This window comes from Acomys russatus, chromosome 2 (genome assembly GCF_903995435.1).
Source record: "Acomys russatus chromosome 2, mAcoRus1.1, whole genome shotgun sequence".
Classification (NCBI taxonomy): Eukaryota; Metazoa; Chordata; class Mammalia; order Rodentia; family Muridae; genus Acomys; species Acomys russatus.
In genome coordinates, this window is record NC_067138.1 from 101,008,173 (window position 1) to 101,026,603 (window position 18,431).

An 18,431-nucleotide genomic window follows, 5' to 3' on the forward strand; every position below is an offset into this window, starting at 1 on the left:
TTGATACTATTCTGTTCTGTTTCTTCTCAAGTGAGGCTTGATAGTTTGTGTGCCTTGAGGGGTTTACAGGAAGTGACTAATTTGTCAACTTTATTAACATGCTACTGTGCAAACCAGTTCCTGACCTATTTTAATAGCTATAGAAACCATTCTAACCTCATCTCTCTCTTTCTCAATATTGGCAATGTGTGCATTTTTCTCTTTATTTTCATCATCATTATGGGTAGAATTATATTAATTTTGTTTGTCTTCTCAAAGTGCTAGATTTTAGTCAAATTTACTTTCCCTCTAATTTTTGTCTTTAAAAGCGAATGATTTCTTTTGTGCAGCTGATTATTTCTTTTCTTCAACACATATGGGGTTCCTTTCCTCCTAGTTTCCTTGGGGAGAATGCTGAAGGTATTATCTTGAGACTTTTCTGATATTGACATTTGATGAAGTTAACTTCTATGTCTGGTATAATTTGCATTGTAAAACGCATACACTATATTTTTATTTGCATCCAATTAAACACATTGAAATTATGTAGTTGTATTCAAGAAGTATGTTCATTAGCTTCCATATATTTGAAGATTTGTTTTATATTTTTTGATCACTGATATATAGTTCTGCCATGATCATAGACCCTCCTTTGTATGACTTGAATCCTTTGGATTTTTAGAGTTATTTTGTGAGTGTTATTTAACCAAGGTCATCTGGTCAGAGCACTCATGTTATACTGGCTGAGTAGGGTACTTTTTTTTAACCTATCTGGCTAGGGCAGCTTGATGGATTCTCATTGTCTGTCACAGCCTTGCTGAGCTGTCTACTGTTTCTGTCCTTGTCAGTCACTGAGAGCGTAATCACTTACGTGCCTTTCTCTTTACTGTCCCATCAGAGTTCGCTCTATGTTGTCTGATACTCTGTGATTAGGTACATAAATTGAACTGTTTGGTCCCTTTGGTGGATCACCCTGTGCGATGAACGGTTTTAGTTGGATGCTGATGGAGGTGTTGTGTGCTCCTTTTCACTGCTGTGACATGGCATGTCATTTTCCAATTCTGCTTTTTCACAGTATGTCTAAACCGAGCTTCTATTAGGCAGAATTAAATTAAATCAAATATGTCAACACTGGGTAGTCTGTCTTTTAAGTGGGTTGTTACTTCATTTGATATAATTATTAATTTATTTTTATGCTTATGTATCTTTCTTTACTCTAGCAAAGTGTTTATTATGCTGCAATCTAAATGACTAATGCCAATGAAAGTCACAATTGACACTAAGTGACAGTAACATGACAAAACATGAAGAGATCCCCACTGGAGAAGGAATGGGCTTGATGTACGAAGGAAAATTATGTTTCTTATCCAGACGAAAACATACTTTTCTCCAGAAGTTTTATTTGGAAACAGCCATTAGCAAGGATAGCTCGGTGATGTGGAGTTCAGAGAGGGGGGTATTTATACAGTGCTGTTGGTGTGATTGGTTCAGGGAGAGCTGGGGAGGGAGCGATGGGTCAGGCTGAGTATGTTGCTAGTCCGTGGCCATCTGGATCTGTGGATAAGCTGTTTGGCAGTTCTCTGCACACAGGGCCGAAAGCTGAGTTGCTTGGGTTCTGCTAACTGGCCGTGGGGGAGAGATAAAAAAAAAGGTGAGGGATGAAGGTCAAAAAGTAGGAAAAGTCTGTAAATTCAAGAATGATTTAGGTAGATCTGATCTAGTAGAATTATGTGGCAACTTTAATGTTAGAGTAAGTCTAGTTTAGGGTTTAAAAAATCCTTTGGGACCTTGGAGGGTGCCTCACATCTCAGAAGTGTTGTTCCTTGCCCAGCTGTTGTGGGCACGCCAGAGTTGTAGGCAAGATCAGTATGGCCTTTGGCTAAGGCTAAGTTTATAGTACCCTTGGTTGCCACAGAAAATATTTGTAAATATTTTGACTGAAAATGGAGGTTATCTCAGAAGTAAATACGTTTAGGAAAAACGTAGGTGCATATGATTGTAATTATTGAAAAATACATGAACCATCACTTTCTGGTGAACTGCTAGGAGCAGACTGGGGCACTTAAGGCGGCACTAAAGTAATCTAATGATTGTCCCGCGTGACAGTGTTCCAGGTGTGCACGGCCATGGCTGCTTAGCGCTCTATTCCTTGTGTAAAAATAATGCAGAAGGGGTCATACTATATTCAGTTAAGAGCTTGTTTACTTGTTTACTTTGTTCCTTTAAACATGATTTCATTCTGTAGCTCAGCTTAGCTTGGAACTTGCTATATACTAGAAAATAGATGTGAACTCACACTGATAACCCTACTTCAACTTTCCAGGGCAGCTGGGATAGTAGATGTGAGCTGCCATGCTTGGCGGAATTTGCTTTTTAAGTTATTAATAGATGATCAGTATGTTTCTGTAGCTCTTTTTTTATTATTTTAAAATAATTATTGATACATTATTCTTAAAAACTCCCTTCTCAATAAACATGTGTTAATTTCTTCCTTTCTTTCTTTCTTCCCTTCTTCCCTTCTTCTTCTTCTTCTTCTTCTTCTTCTTCTTCTTCTTCTTCTTCTTCTTCTTCTTCTTCTTCTTCTTCTTCTTCTTCTTTCTTTTCTGCAAGGACATTCTTGCATCAAAGGTTTTAGAGTGGACATGTTTTTGTGCAGCTTTACAGTCAGCCCAGCCTCTATCAATTCCTAGAAGCTAAATTGTTAGGTAAAGGTAGACTGTAAAAGCTGACAGAGTTTTGCCAAATCATTCTACAAACGATTGAGTGAGTTACTTTTCAGGGAAAAGCATAGCTGTCTGTGACTTAACTGAAAGTGGGTGTTTTCAGAGTTTCAGTGTCTGCCAACATGTTATGTTGACATTGTGTCTCCGAATCATTTTGATTTGTTACACTTCGCTCACTTGAGGCTGGAGATGCATGTGTCCGCTTTTCTTTCTCTCTTTGAATTTCTCCCACTTATTGTTTGTGTTGCAGAAGAGGAACACTGAGGCCAGAGGCAGCAAACCGGAAGTTTGCAGGGCTGTAGTGGGAAGGGTTGATCTCAGGGAGGGAGTAGGGCTGGAGGAGGAGGAGCGGCATCCTTGCTGCATTTCCGCTGTAATTTAGCCCATGATAACCCCTCTGGGGTGTTCGAGGAATGGCAGACTATTCCTTTTTCAAATTGATTGTTTGGTTTTCAAATAACTGATCCTTTAGGCCCTACAGTGGTTCTCAATCTTTTTAGTGCCGTGACCCTTCAATACTGTTCTTCATGTTGGGGTGACCCCCAACCATAAAATTATTTTCATTGCTACCTCATAACTGTGATTTTGCTACTGTCATGAAACATAATGTAAATTTCTGATATGCAGGATGTCTGATCTGCAACCCCTGTGAAAGGGTCATGTGACCCACAAAGGGGTCACGACCCACAGGTTGAGAACTGCTGCTTCACATTTCATGAACAGGTAAACATGAGAACAGAGCGAAGACCGCAGCCGTGCTGGCCTTTGTCTGAGGCACGAGTTTGTTGTTCAGAATAGATTTTGTGGCTTTCCCTGAGGTTGCCTGAGAGGTCTGTGTGACATCCTCGTTGAGGTTGGTGGGTGCTTCTGCTGTTTTACTTTGAGTGAGTTTCTGGGAAAATCTGTGGATTTCGGCCAAAATGCTAATGACTATGATATTACATTGAAGGACTGGCTAGTTCTGTAGAAAATCATTTTGTAGTTAATTATGTTAGCAAATCAACAGTAGCCTCTTGGAGGGGAAAGTGATAGGGGAGAAACCGTATATATATGTAAATTACTAATAATTCAAAGAAGAGTCAGGAATCCACTTCCCAGGAAGAAGAGTATACATGAAAGAATTCATGTTTGCATATAATTTCCATGTTTCAGCTGTAACTTTGTAGTGGGCATATGAGGGATTAAAATAAAATGGCTTTGCATTTAAGATAGGACACTCCGCTTTGTGCCAATTCAAACATTTTCTACTTCTAGGCAATGCGAGAGCTTCAGTCCAAGCCTATGGTGTTAGAGAGCTTCGGTGTCAGAGGGTTTGGAGAGAGGGAGCTGACCCTTGAGGGACCCGTGGATGCTCATCTGGATGGACTCTGTCCTTCTCTTTCCTTCCTGCTCACGTTGGCTGCCATGGAGTTCCACAGTCACAGAGGAGTGTGCTATACAGAGAGGGGTGCTGTATTGGTTACTGGTCTGTTGCTGTGATAAACTGCCACGACCAAAGCAGTTTAGGGAAGGGAGAGTTTATTTTGGCCTAAGGCTCCAGGGGGGAAAGTCCATAATGGTGCAGGGGTGTGGTGGGGTGAAACTGGAGCAGAAGGCTGAGAGACCTCATCTCCAACTCTACATAGAAATCTACGAGAGTGCACTGGAAGCGGGGCGGGGCTTAACTCCCAAGACCCACCTCAGTAAGGTAGACTACAATTCCTCAAGGCTCCATAATGTGCCCAAAGAGCATCACCCAGTGGGAACCAAGTGTTCACATGTCTGAGCGAATGGGGGACATTCTCAGTGAAACACCGCTGTTGGCTACAGTGCTTCTGGAACCCTTCAGAGGAAGAGCATCCTCAGTTGTTTTTATTTAAAAATTATTTGATTATTTTATGTATTAACCGTCTTCCAACCTCATAACATTAATCACCTTTTTACCATACTGTGCTATCTTGTGCTTAGCTGTAAGCACAAGGAAACAAGATTTATTGAGATATAAATTAGTAGGCTGGAGAGACAGCTCAGAGGTTAAGGGTACTGGCTGCTCTCCCAGAGGGCCCTGCGGTACTACCAACCCTGGGCGAGTAGTCTTGAGTCCTTGAAGAAGGCAGGCTGAGCAAGTCATGAGAAGCAATCCAGCAACTGTTTCCTCTTCCATGGTCTCGGCTTTAGTTGCTGCCTTCAGGTTCTTGCCTTGAACTTCTGCCGTGGCTCTCCTTCAAGGACTGTGACACCTAAGCCAAACAAACCCTTTCCTCCCCAAGTTCTTTCTGGTCATGACTTTCATCACAACATTGGAAGCATTAACTGGAACACTTCTGGTTACCTTTATTGATTTTTTTTTTAAAAAATGGCTCATTGCAAAGCATGAGGTTCCTCAAAACATAGGCAAGCCCGAATTTTCAGGAAGGATGAATCGCAGTTCCTGGCCCAGTAACAAATGCATCTTTACTTAGCCGGGCGTGGTGGCGCATGCCTTTAATCCCAGCACTCGGGAGGCAGAGGCAGGCGGATCGCTGTGAGTTCGAGGCCAGCCTGGTCTACAAGTGAGTCCAGGATGGCCAAGGCTACACAGAGAAACCCTGTCTCGAAAACCAAAAAAAAAAAAAAAAAAAAAAAAAAAAGAATGGTATAGAAGGCAAGAAACTACTTAGCTGCCTTATGCAGTTTTACTAGGCACATTAGGTTTTGCTTGAAGTACCTCCTGGGCATCTTGTATCAGCGTCCTGATTGCATCCACGAAGGCTCTGCCCGCTGTGCAAAGCACATAAGTACCCATACCACAGCAACGTAAGACTGTGCACTAGAAACTTCAGGAGGGTTCATTTTCAGCCTCATTTCCCTCATATACTGGCATAGAGAAAGCACTGGGTGCTCGCTGTCTTTCTCTCTCCCTCCCTCCCTCCCGGCCTCCAGAAGATCTGAGCTCAGAAACAATGAGTGTGATGGCTGGCGTTTTCTCAGGGTGCATGGTGTCTGCAAGGGGCTCGGGGATGTCCGTGTCGTGGGATTCCCAGGTGATGCCCTGGTACTCAACTTACTTTATGTCTTCACAATTGGGTGACTGACTGAGCACTCCAGGGCAACTTCCAGCATATACAGTGGTTTTGCTGGTTTGTGGTTTGTCTTTAGTACTATGCGTTCGTCTGCATCTCTGAGAACCAACATTTCATTCTCTGCTCCTTTTCTGTACTGTGGGTTTTTCTTGGGCAGGAAGTCTGGTACATATATGTGTTGGTGAAGGAATCTATGTACTTTTCTTTCCCCCGTTCTTCTCTCTATCCCTCCTCTTCCCCTTCTGCTCGCAGGAGACCAGGCCTAGAGTGCTAGAGTGAATGCTGGACATTGCTCCTGCTCCCTCCCAGGGGCTTCTCCAGGGTGCAGTCAGCTTCTCGAGGGTGCGCTCTGCTTCTCCAGGCTTCTCCAGAGTGCGCTCTGCTCATTCCCTTCCTTCTTTTTAGTGCAGTGTTTTCCACCTCCCTAACACTGTGATCCTTTACTACAGTTCCTCACGGTGTGCTGACCTCCAGCCATAGAGTTATTTCTGTTGCTTCTTCACAACTGTGATTTTGCTACTGTTAGAAATCTTAATGTAAATGTCTGTGTTTCCTGATGGTCTTAGGTGACCCCTGTGAAAGGTCATTCAGCCTCAAAGGATTGAGAACCGCTGCTCTAATGTGTGGGAAGAATTGTAAACTTTGTCACAGGTGAAAGCAGTCTTGGCTGGCTTTGCCCTTGGACTCACCACGGATACTCCCTGAGGTTAACCTTGGGATAGACTGGGTGGAACCATCCTGGGCCTGGAATTCAGGAAAAGGACCTGGGGACTCCACCTGAACTATTGTGTTTCTAATCAACCCTCAATGGGAGAGGGAGACTGCCCCTTGCCATGTAAGAGACAGGCTGGCGGAGAGGAGAGAGGGGGGCAGCAGGTTCAGACCAGGCTTGAGCGCATGTGGATCAGGAAGAGGATCAGCGAACAGGCTGGACCAGCGCCCAGGCCAGAGACACCTAGGGACCCATCCTGTGGAACAGATACCGGAAGGTTCACTCTTGTTTCCCTTTAACCTTTTTTCCCTTTTGTGTAAGCTCATCGGGTTGTATAATAAAGTTTAATTATTAAAAAACAGAGCCAACACTAATGTCATGACATGCTAGCTATTCCAGACTTGATCCAAAGCACTCTTATGCTGCCTGCAGGTTTATACCAGGCCGCAGGTAAATTTGCATGAAAGATGCTTTGTTTAGCTGCACAAATTCCACAGACTTGGGAATCTAAGAAATATTTGAAGTATTTCTTTTGAGCTAGTATTGAAAACCAGACAGCTCTAAAAAAAATGTTTCCTGAGCTGCAAACCTGAGGAGGAGGAGGGCAGTCATAGACGATAGCCTTTCACTTTAAGAAAGAAAGTTCCTGTGGGCAAGCTACACTCATTAGGCCTGGATATGCTGATAGAAACCATAAAGAACTACTTATAATTGCCGTATCCACTCTTCCTTCCTGTTCAAAATCTTCTCACCGTCTTAGAGCATGCAGGATCGACTCACAGGAGTGGGGAAGCTTTCCTGTTAATAGGTTAAGGCAGATGTGCACATACAGGCCTACCTGTCGCTCCTCTCCAGTCTTACCCAAGCCTGATTACAATGTAACCAAACACTAAATTGCATGAGGCTGGAACACATGAGTTCCCAGCAGAGTCCAAAGAGCACTGCTGAAAGAGGGCACGGGATTCTTTCCCCAGCCCTGGGACATACTTTGTAGGCTGACACCAACTAAACTGAGCCTGGAGGAGTGGCTCCTTAAGAAGCAGAATCTACGGTGAGCTCACCCGCTGGGGGAATAGTCTTGCTGGGACTAGGCTCTGTAAGGGGAAAGCAGGGAACACGGTGGGGGGGGGGGAACAGCACAATTCCCTGGGGGTTGGTTTTTAGTGGAGCATTTGTAGCATTTACCCCCTTCTAGGGCTGACTGGAATAGCTTTGCAGAGAGCAGCCCTCCCATCCAGGTCTTTTCCTCACATGGCATTTGAGCAGCTTGCACGTTTGCTGAAGAGTCAGCTTTGAAATCTGTGACTTCCTGTGGTACATTTCTAATAATATTTATATAGGCCATCATTTAATGAACCATATAAATATTTATGGCACAGAACTGCCTTTTGATAATCAGCAGGGGCCAGGAGTCAGTAAAGCCCATGCTGAGGACTTGGAAGAATCTGGTATTTGAGGCGTCTTCTAGACAGAGACGCTAGGTATGTCTCAGGGCTTGTGTGTGCCCAGCTTGGATTGCGCTTCATTGTTTTTCTCTTTGCCACCCAGAGGCCGTGGCCTTCTTTTTGTCTGACTGCCCCTCCCACCCCCAACAGCTGCTTTTCTTTTTAGAGTGTTCCTCTTTGCTTAGAAACAGTGAAATAAAACCTAAGTTGTATCCTCATCATCCATAAAGCAGGCTTTGGGATTGCCCTGGCCCAGCCTGGAATCACAGCCCCTCTGTGTCTGCTGTACCTGATGTCCCCTTCCAACACTCAGCTCATCTCCCTGAGAAATGGGGCTCCCACTGCCTACCTGACAGGGCTTAAGATAAGGATTAAATACAGTCATGATGTCAGGCCTGTGATTCTCAGAGCAGAGCTCAAGAAAGACCAGCTCTTGTGGCGTCTGTCCTTGCTGTTATTGAGGTTGGCAAAGGTAATGAGTTTCAGTTTCAGCTGAGTATTGTGGAAAGTGCCCCAAACTTAACACCGGAGGCTGGGATTCAAATCCTGGGGCTGGTGTTGGCTGCCTGTGTGCTTGGGGCAGATTACGCCTGCTGCTTGAGGTGCATACCGAGTGAGAGATGTCCTGGCCTCCTTGACTGGCTCTCTGCAGTGAAATAAGCCACACTGTGGTGATCCTAACCCCTTCTTCCTCGATTAGAAAGGGAACATGTTTTCCCTTTAGTTTGAAAATCTTGTTTCCTAATTAGAGAAAAGAATAATATTTTCTCTGTTTCTTAGGTTTTTGTATCTTTGGGTCCTGATTAAGTTTGGGTTTGGAGTTCAGGACACAGAGGACTGTACTTGTAACTTAGGAGCAAAGGGCACAGAGTAGGAGGGGGCAAGAAATCTGCTCTCAGGGAATCTGGGTGCTTCAGGGTTCAGACGAGTGAGCTTTATTTCAGGTGCCAGGTGTGGACACAACTCTCAAGGAGATTAAGATGACAATAGTGGAGAAATGCCGAACCTGAATGTTGATTAGGACATCCTTCTTAGAGAGCCCCGAATGGGAGATTTGTGCAAATGCTGCTGTGAGACACCTCCCTGGCTCCCGGAGGGCTGTAGGCATCCCGGTAATATTTTATGGAAGACGGAGAAGCTGGAATGATGCACCCTGGCCTTGTGGGAGGACAGACTTTGAAGGTGGGCAGCTCAGCTCCTGAGTTAGCTAACCTCAGCACAGTAGTCCTCAGCAAATAAGCATTTAGCGATGGAAGTGTATCAGAGGGCAGTAGAGCATCTTAAGGCAAGTGAAGGGCTTTGGAGTGAGAGGGGATGACTCACTGTCTTACCTAGCGGTAGCTATTGGAGTATTTTGCCTCCCTCAGCTAGGACTGGTCAACAGGACGAGGACGGTAATAGTTTCTTCGGTGGTTTTCAGGATCAGAAGTAGCAGTGTCAGATACCTAGCAGACCGTCAGCCACAAAGCCAGCAGGCAGCTTTTATTCTTCCCTAACGATCGGCTCTTATGATACCCAGTTCATTCACTTGGTCCCAAGGGCCGGCTGAGTTCTTACTTTGTTGCAGGCACTGGCTGTCCCGTGGAGACAAGGGTATACAGTTTGAGTTGACTGTACCGGCTATACTGTGACTTTCTGCATAAGGTGAGGGCCCTCCTGAGGCGAGGTTCTTTTGCTAGATTCAGAATCCAGACCTACAGCAAGTCCACAGCTGGTGAGTGGAAATCAAGCTCCGAGTTTTCTTGAGACACTCTCTCTCTTGCCTTGGGGTTGGGGGCATAGGAAGAAGGCAGAGAGCTGCTGTGAGTGAGGCAGGCGGCTTGTCGAGATTCTTTATTCCCGTAACTTATTTTCTAGATTTTCTTCAAGTTTGGAATAGTCTTACAAAGCTTTTGGTAAGAGCAGATGCTGTTGGCATTCTTGGGCCTGTGGTGTGATGGTTGTCACCTCTGTCAGCTTGACAGAACCTAAAGTTACCTAGGCGATTGTCCTCTGGGCATGCCTGTGGGGATCAGCTTGTTTTAGTTGAGGTGAGAAGACTGCCCACCATGAATGACACCACTCCCTGTCTGGGATCCTGGACCGTGTGCACACAGACCTGTTGCTGAGCAGTAATGTGCTTCCATTAACTGCCTGCTTCTCAGCTGTGGGTTAGTGGGACCAGATGCCACAGGGCATTGCTGCCTTGATTTTCACATCATGATGATACTTTGGACCCTTGAGCTCTGAGACAGATACATCTTTTCTCCCTTATGATAATGCGTCTGTTAGAGTATTTTACTGCAGCAACAGAGGAGCAGCTAAGGCACACGGGAGAGCTTCTCATAATGGGGAAATCCTGCAAAGCTGGCCGCCTGCAGTGGGCTGTAGGAGGAGGCTGGGCTATTCTTTATAGCTGACCAAGGAGGCAGGTTTAGCAAATCTTGGTAGGAGGGGAACAGTCTCGGGCCATAAACATCTAGGAGGAAACTGCAATTGTCCTTTTTTTATGGACCAAGGGGAGGCTTTGCCATTTCCAGGCACAGCACCTGAGGTATTGTGGCCTCAAGGTGGCTGTACTCATGTCGAACAATGCACATTCCTCCTGACTTGGGCTACTCCCCACTGACTGCTCAGAGAAAGCAGGGAGGATGGGACTAACAGCTCAGCCTGCATCTGTTTCATTTAAGATCTTGTTTGGTTTAAGGAGAATGTATCACTGCTGAGTGAATGAGTGCATGGATTCGAAAGCTGGTGCTCATGTTTATATGAGCTCCCAAGGGATGGAAGCCAGGGAGACAGGAGGATCTGCCTGCTGAGACAGGGGACCCTCCAAGGCTCCCCTTAGAGGGGGGCGGTGGGCTTTATTACCCTTGCTTCTCCATTTTCTTCTTCACCTGCTACAGAGCCAACAGGGAGAAAACACAGATGGGAAATCATTGTGGTTAAGCCAGAAGCTATCACTTTTAATGAAGTTTTTTTTTTTTTTTTTTTTTTTTTTTTCTTGGGGGTAAATATCCAGGAAGCAGTATCTGAACATCTGCTGGCCGACTTGTTTTAGAACCCCCAAGGGTGATATGGCCAAGGGACCACTGAGGGTGCAGACTGCTGCTCAGGTTAACGTCGGACCACAGGAGCTCTGACTGCCCTGCTGACCAGGGGGTCATCTGTGTGGTCCCAGTGACTTTAGTGACTGGAGGCTTCCCCACATGAGTCTGGAGAGTGAGAGCATTCTGAGTCCTGAGGCTCATCTAGTGAGCAGCCCCAAGGGCCGAGGGATTCCTAAGGGCTCTCTGGTCAGGTTTCCTTGTAAGTCATCAGGGGTCTGTCAGGAAAATAGATCATCTAACATACTCTCCCAGGTCCCAGTCAGCTCATGATGGCGGGAGGTATATGTGTTTTTTCTCAGAACCCTATGTCAAGCCTCTGCAGGGAAAGGGAGGGAGCTCAGGGTTGCCCAGGTGGGAAGGAGCTCAGGGTTGCCCAGGTGGGAGGGAGCTCAGGGTTGCCCAGGTGGGGGATTCAGGCCTAGCTGCTCCAGTGAAACACGGGGAATGCCTTTGTTTCCAGACATGGTTTTCTTGTCAGTGTAATGTGGCGTCAGCAGCATGTTGGGCATTTGCTTTTAGGGGTGTGTGGACCTAGAGTGAAACAGAGGCTACTTGCCTTTTAGAGTCTCGCGTGGTCCAGCAGCGTAGTGGAGACTCCCATGTGCTTGCATCCTCTCACGGAAATGATGCTTCTTTTGGACCCAAGGCTGCTGTCTTGTTGATTCAAATCCCTAGAGTAACCCTCCATATCTCGGCTCCATCTTCTTTTCCTATTGCTACCTCGTTGGCCCGACTTTGCTTAAGTCATTATGCAGTTAGGTGCTTGATTTCTGACTCCCATCCTGGAATGGAATGCCATGTGTTAGATGCGCCTGGTTTCTGACCACCTCACTCAGCACCTATAAAATCTTTGATAGGATAAATAAATAATAAATAGCCCCCATGTAGGTAGTCAATTCTGGTTTTTTTTTTTCCAATTTGAAGATGTTTCTTGGCTGTCTTAGCAGGCCTGCTAGTCTTCACACGGCTTTTCCATTTGTTCACCATAGGTGGAGTGACCACGATGTCTGGTGGAGACGAGGAGCCAGGTCACTACTATGTGGGCATCGATGTTGGAACAGGGAGTGTCCGTGCAGCTCTGGTGGACCAGAGAGGCGTCCTTTTCGCTTTCGCAGAACATCCAATTGAGAAGTGGGAGCCCCAATTCAACCACCATGAACAGTCCTCAGAGGACATCTGGGCCGCGTGTTGCCTTGTCACAAAGGTAAGAGCCCAGCTATGGCGTCCCTTCCTTGCACATCTCCTCCTGCTCAGCAGTTTTGTGTGTGTACACTGTGTTAGGGTGACTTGAGATGCAGAGCTGGGTGATGCAGGCTTTGCTTTTCAGAAGTAAATATTCCAGGTACTGGGAGTGACAGACAGCTGAGATGTGCTGTGAGGATGGCTGCAGCTTCACATAGCTCGAGCTGGCCCTGAGGCCATGGGTGTGGAGAAGACAGGGTAGAGGACCCAGAAGGCTGAGATGTGGGAATGAGGAAGGGAGAGTCATAGCAGCACCCAGTGTGTCTCTATGTACGCTGGTGTGTCAGTCCACACTGAATGGACCTTCATGACTGCCCTACAGCTAATATTACTGCTGCCCCCATTTTATTCTCATCGGGAAGAAATGGAAAGGGGAGTGCTGGTCAGCTGACCCCAAGTCAGGTAGGAGTTAGTCGTTAGTGACTGGCAGTTGCAGGGCAAGACGCTAATGTCTGATTCCTATTAACAATGAGCTTTGTACCCTCTCAATCGGACACACGAGGCGCACTGTATTGTGGGTAGGAGAAAGAACAAGGGTAAGCCACAGGGGCAGATGATCATGGCATGCTCTAAGAAAGCTGGGCATTTTCTTATGAGCCCCACATATGCTCATCTTGAGTGGGCTGTGATAAGGCTGGGCTTGCTGGCTTAAGGAAGGCAGTAATGCGGCTGCCACTAGTTTGCATGTGACGTCTCTGCTGTTAGTCTGACTTGATATTTTGGTGTTCATTAAGAACAGACATTCTTTTATCCCTTCTTCACCCCCAAAGGGGGAAAATGAAACCCCGAGTTCTGTTCATTCTCCCTGTTTCTAGTTGTGGTCCTTAAATATTCATGAGGTGCTTGGTAATTTTCAGTTGGACAGTCCCCCCATTTTTTCTGTATTGATTGGTCTGGTTAAACTTTGATGAGCTCTGGGCAGCTGTTAGTGCCCGAGAGAAAACCACAGAGAGGTGGCTTGGTCCACCCAAGCACTCTCAGAAATAGAAGAGGGGCCATCTCCTCCTCTGCCTGTTTAATTTTCCTCTTCTCTCCTGGCTCCCAGCCCCTGCTGCCATGAAAATCTTCTGCTCTTTGCCCTGGGGTCTCTTTTGTTCTTCTAACATTCTTGCCATTAAGGAAATTGTCAAGAAGAAAATATTGTTCCCTGGTGAAGAGCTCCCTTAGAGCAGGTCCACTCCAGCAGAGCTTGGTTTAATGGCAGACTTTTAATCATCTGCCAGTGGTGGCCAGCTCATCCTTTGTGTCAGCCCTGATAGCCACAGAGATGCAATGCATTAGTGCTCAGCCGTGCCTCTCACCGCAGTAGAACTACAGAAAGCCCATGGGCCTCAGGTCATGTGTGGAGCTGTGGTGGTGTGCTGGGGTGTGATGTGTTTGTGCAGAACCTCATGTGAGGGGGAGCTTTAAGGGGGAGGTGTGCTCGACACATGAAGTCTGCATTCTGCAGTTGACTGTCTGGGTGGGATTCCCCGTGCTGGTGTTGTGTAGCTGTTGATCCTGGACTCCGTACCATTTCTTGCTCAGTTTCCTTCTCAATAAAAGAAGATTAGTAAGAGTCCTCAGCTTGATAAGATTGTTGTGATGATGAAACGAATTAAAGTGTAGGAAAGGTTCCAGCAGTGTCGGGTTGAGCAGCCATTGCTGCCTGTGGTAGTGATGATAGCAAGGTGATTAGAGCCAGGAGAAAAGGTTTCTGGGATGAAATACTAGAAGCGCAAGAGCAAGGGGGTGATGCCTCTTGGGAATGCTCACCTGCTCCCCCTGGCCATGGCTCTTTCTCTGTTAGACATCGAAAAGCACCGGTCTAGGTGAAGGGCTAGTGTCTCTTCTACCCTGGCCTGTCTTTGCTTCCTCAGTGACTCTGGAAGCTGAGGGCAATTGTGAACTTCATTTTCCCTGTTTTCGTTTCTTCACCTTAAAAAAGAAAATCTCCTCAGAGATTATTTTTCCCTGGTCAAGTTAATAACAACAGAAACAACAGTGATAATGACAAGGCAGCAATGATGGAAGCTTACACTCCTTGCTTATTAATCATGTTCTGTGTGCTCTGCTCAATACTGTGTGCCTGTCACTTCATCTTGTCGTCACAGCAATCTTTGTAGGTAGGTTGTTTTTCTTCCCATGAAGGTGAAAAAAGGCTTTGAAGTAGTTCTGAAAAAGGGATCTTAAGGTGACTCAAAGGCAGGTCTCAGGCCTTCCCTCAGCCCTCTCTCTCTTTCTCTCTCTCTCTCTCTCTCTCTCTCTCTCTCTCTCTCTCTCTCTCCCTCTCTCTCTCCAGCCTCAGCCCCTCCCTGTGACCCCTGCTCGCAGTCAGAGGTGTTATTAGGGTGCTGCTGTGTGAGGCCAGGAGATCACCTTGTTGGAGAGTGTAAGCATTTCATGATAGTGCCTTTACCTGGCTGTTGCTCATGGGAAAAATGTGGGTCCTTAAAACTGGCATGCCTTTGTTGGGCCAGTGTCCAGCACACCTGAATCATTGTCTGGAAACACAGAAGTCTGGGAGACACACACAGTCCCTGATCTTAAATTGTGTTTTTTAGATCCATAAATCTGTATCATTCCAAGGAGATAAGAACATCACAAGTTTTTTTATTGCTGAATTTCTATTGGGAAAAATAAGATAAGCTGAAAGAATTATTGTGAATCCAATGGTCATTTGTGAAATGTTCTTATTTTTATGTTTGTGTATGTGCATTTATGGGTATGGTGTGCATGTTTATATGGGTGCATATTTGTGTGCATGTGTGCATGTGTATGCATGTGTGTCCAGGTGTGCAGGGGTGTGTGTGCAAGAGTACTTGTGTGTGCTTGCATGGATCTGCATGTGTGCATACATGTGAGTGTGTGTGTGTGTGTGTGTGTTTATGTGCATGCGCACATACACATGTGTGCTGGAAGACAACCTGGGATGTCATTCCAAATGAGCCGTTCACCTTGCTTTTTGAAACAGAGTCTTTCACTGGGGCCTGAGATCACTGTGCAGTACACTGTGCTGCTGGCCATTGAGCCCTTGTGGTCCTCTTGTCACCACTACCCAACACTAGGATTGAAAGCAACAAGCCAGCTTTTTTACCCAGGATCCAACTTGGGCCTCATGCTTGGAGGCAAGTGCTTTTCCAACTGAGCCATTCCCTTAGCCCCAGCATTTTGTTATGTTATTCACTCTGAAGATGTTCATGAAGCACAGACTGTGTGCTGTACTCTTTGTCAAACACTGGAACATCGGCAGAGAAACATCGTATGTTCTCTGGTCCTAAAGATGAAACAGTGTAATCTGCATGGGAATAAAACTGCATAAACATGTGACGCTAACGAAGTGTGACTTTGTTCTAGGTTAGCGCTGCTGTATGGACAGTAATTTTAACATCTTACACTCATAGAACCATTATAACTGTGAAACATATTCATATGAGTTTAATTCTACTTACAATATAAATAAGGGAGTGTCTCTTGTTTCTATTTGACAGGTGGAAAGATAAACTGTGGGCCAGTTGGTTGAATTGCATTTCCAGGGTGTGCAGGCAGTGGCAGCCCAGGCCCAGCTGGAAGAGTCTGTATTCTCTGCTTCCAGCACCTACTGTACCGGTCTTAGCATCTGCGCTGTTTGTCTGATCTAGTCTCTTACAGCAAGAGTGATGGTTTGTGTGTTTAAACTGATTGCTGCTCTTTTGCTTCCAACACTTAGTAGCACCCCAGTTCTCTCTGGATAGAACCCAAAATTTGTAACGTGGCCTTCATGCTCCTCACAGTCTGGGCCATTCTTGATGTGCCCCTAGCTCTCTGTCCCATCCCCCACCCCTGTCCTGTGTGCGAACATAGAGCGACTTGGACAGAGACCGCTCTCTGCCTAGAACATCTTCGTGCCTTTGACTATGCCAGGGTCAGGGTTTTGCACAGGGACAAATGGAGAGGAGGTGAGAGGTTGGAGGAAGGAAGATCTTATGGGACGTGGCCGCAGTGGAGGAGACAGGGGGACCTGAGAGCTTCAGCTGGTAGAAGAATGCTAGGACCATTGTCATAAATGGAAGTGTCTTCCTTCCCTTTTCTTGCTTTTCGTCAAGAGGCCCCACTGCACACCACTACACTAGGTCCGATCCAGGACTGGATGTTTTCCATCCCTGCATGCCTTCTATGAGCACTGCCCAGATTTTACACAGTCAGTTGGTTGTTTATTCTTGAAAGTCCTTTTTCCAGGTTCCATTTCCCCCCTTTTTTTCCTTTTTAAAAATTAATTTATTCAGATTATTCAGCTCAATTTTTTCCCCTTGCTTGTCTCCTCCCGTTCCTCCCTCTTTCACCCTATTCCTATCCCTTAGGTCTGTGACAGAAGGGGACCTCCTCCCCCACCATATGGTCACAGCCTATCAAGTCTCATCTTGGTAACCTTCCTATTCTTTCTCTGAGTGCTACGCTATCACCATCCTCTGCCCTGCCTGATCTTCTAGACCAGGGCTTTGGGTATATCTACACTCTATCATTATTTGACTCATTGGCTATTTACCTAGGCTAAAATGTAGTCTCTTAAAGAGCAAGGATTAGAGAAAAAATTTTTGCCCTCCATTGTTTCCCTAATATCTGTATAAACACAGCTGATCTTAAAGGGCTTGATTACACTTTTTAAGGACCAACTGAGTGAATGAGTGAGTTGTGCAGATAATGGGGTGATGGGACCCCAGGCCACTGGGGTTGTATAACTCCATGCATGCTTGTGCAACTGACAAAGACATTCAAGCCTTGTTTGAAAGAATATAGCACCAGCCTCATGGACCTCTGCTGTGAGCTGGGTTCTGTCCGTGATGCCCCCAGGCTTTGGCCCTTACTCTAAACAGAGGTGAATTTAAAACTAGACCTACACACTCCAATTCTTAGTGTGTGCGTTTCTTAGGAATGCTGCAGCCACACCCAACATGGCGGAGCTTGATGGCTTTAAGTCATATGCAGGATTGAAGCCACAGTAAGAACAAAAGATGCGCAGTCCCTTCTCCGAATTCTTGTTTGCCTCTGCAGAGCTGCCAGTTGACAGTAGTTAGGCATGGATCAGTTTCCCAAATGAGGCTGCAGCAAACGCCAACCCTGGAAATTCTTTAGAAGAATGATGTTATTTGTGTCTAGCGAGGGAAATCTGTTTCTGCTGGATTGCTGAAGTAAGTTTACTACGCTTTCTTCTCTCACTAACAAGACTATAAATAAGATTTCATGGCCAAGTCCCAGAGGTCTTGTGATAATGTGGCCCGGAAAGCAGCTCTCTGGGATAGGCTAGAAGGGGAAAGTGGGGGAGGGAGTGTCCCCTGGTGTGGAGAGGAATGTTTGTAAGCCATGTCCTTGCAAGGCTAGCTATCTAAGTCAGACCTAATGCATAGTGCTCTTATTTTTTCCAATTTCCTGTGAGTGACCCCTTGCAGAACTGGAGACATGGAGATGTCATCACTGAAAAGCTGTGATTTGAATCCAGAGCTCTGTAAGCCTCAGGCAGCATTCATAAAATAAGTCAAGAAACCATTAACCTTGGTCTTAGTAGAAAGTTACACACATAAGTCCTCATGAGCATTTGAGTTCTCAGTTTGCTGTTGCTTCCTCTTTGCCTCTCATTTGTATTTGTGCTCACCTAGCAGAGAATGTGCTATTCTTTGAGCATAAACATCTTAACCAGATGTAAGCAATGCAGTGCTGGGTAGACTTTCTGTCTTCACATAGGCTGCGCTGGCTCCCCCAGGGCCTGCAGTCTTCCCCTGTGGGTTTACATGGACTGTGCTGGCTCCCCCAGGGCCTGCAGTGTTCCCTGTGGGTTTACATGGACTGTGCTGGCTCCCCCAGGGCCTGCAGTGTTCCCTGTGGGTTTACATGGACTGTGCTGGCTCCCCCAGGGCCTGCAATGTTCCCTGTGGGTTTACATGGACTGTACTGGCTCCCCCAGGGCCTGCAGTCTTCCCCTGTGGGTTTACATGGACTGTGCTGGCTCCCCCAGGGCCTGCAGTGTTCCCTGTGGGTTTACATGGACTGTACTGGCTCCCCCAGGGCCTGCAGTCTTCCCCTGTGGGTTTACATGGACTGTGCTGGCTCCCCCAGGGCCTGCAGTGTTCCCTTTGGGTTTACATGGACTGTGCTGGCTCCCCCAGGGGCTGCAGTCTTCCCTGTGGGTTTACATGGACTGTGCTGGCTCCCCTAGGGCCTGCAGAATTCCCGTGGGTTTACATGGA

At 46.3% G+C, this 18,431-nt stretch overlaps 1 protein-coding gene across 2 annotated transcripts in view; it reads left to right on the top strand.

Annotated features, from left to right (window-relative positions):
* Positions 1 to 11,960: 11,960 nt before the first annotated feature.
* The window catches only part of Fggy (FGGY carbohydrate kinase domain containing), a 364,828-nt gene continuing 358,357 nt past the window's right edge, over positions 11,961 to 18,431 (top strand). For both annotated transcript variants that reach the window (XM_051164348.1, XM_051164353.1), the window contains exon 1: positions 11,961 to 12,193. In XM_051164348.1, coding sequence (XP_051020305.1) covers positions 11,993 to 12,193 — 201 coding nt within the window. In that variant the 5' untranslated portion in view covers positions 11,961 to 11,992. The remainder of the gene's footprint in view (positions 12,194 to 18,431) is intronic.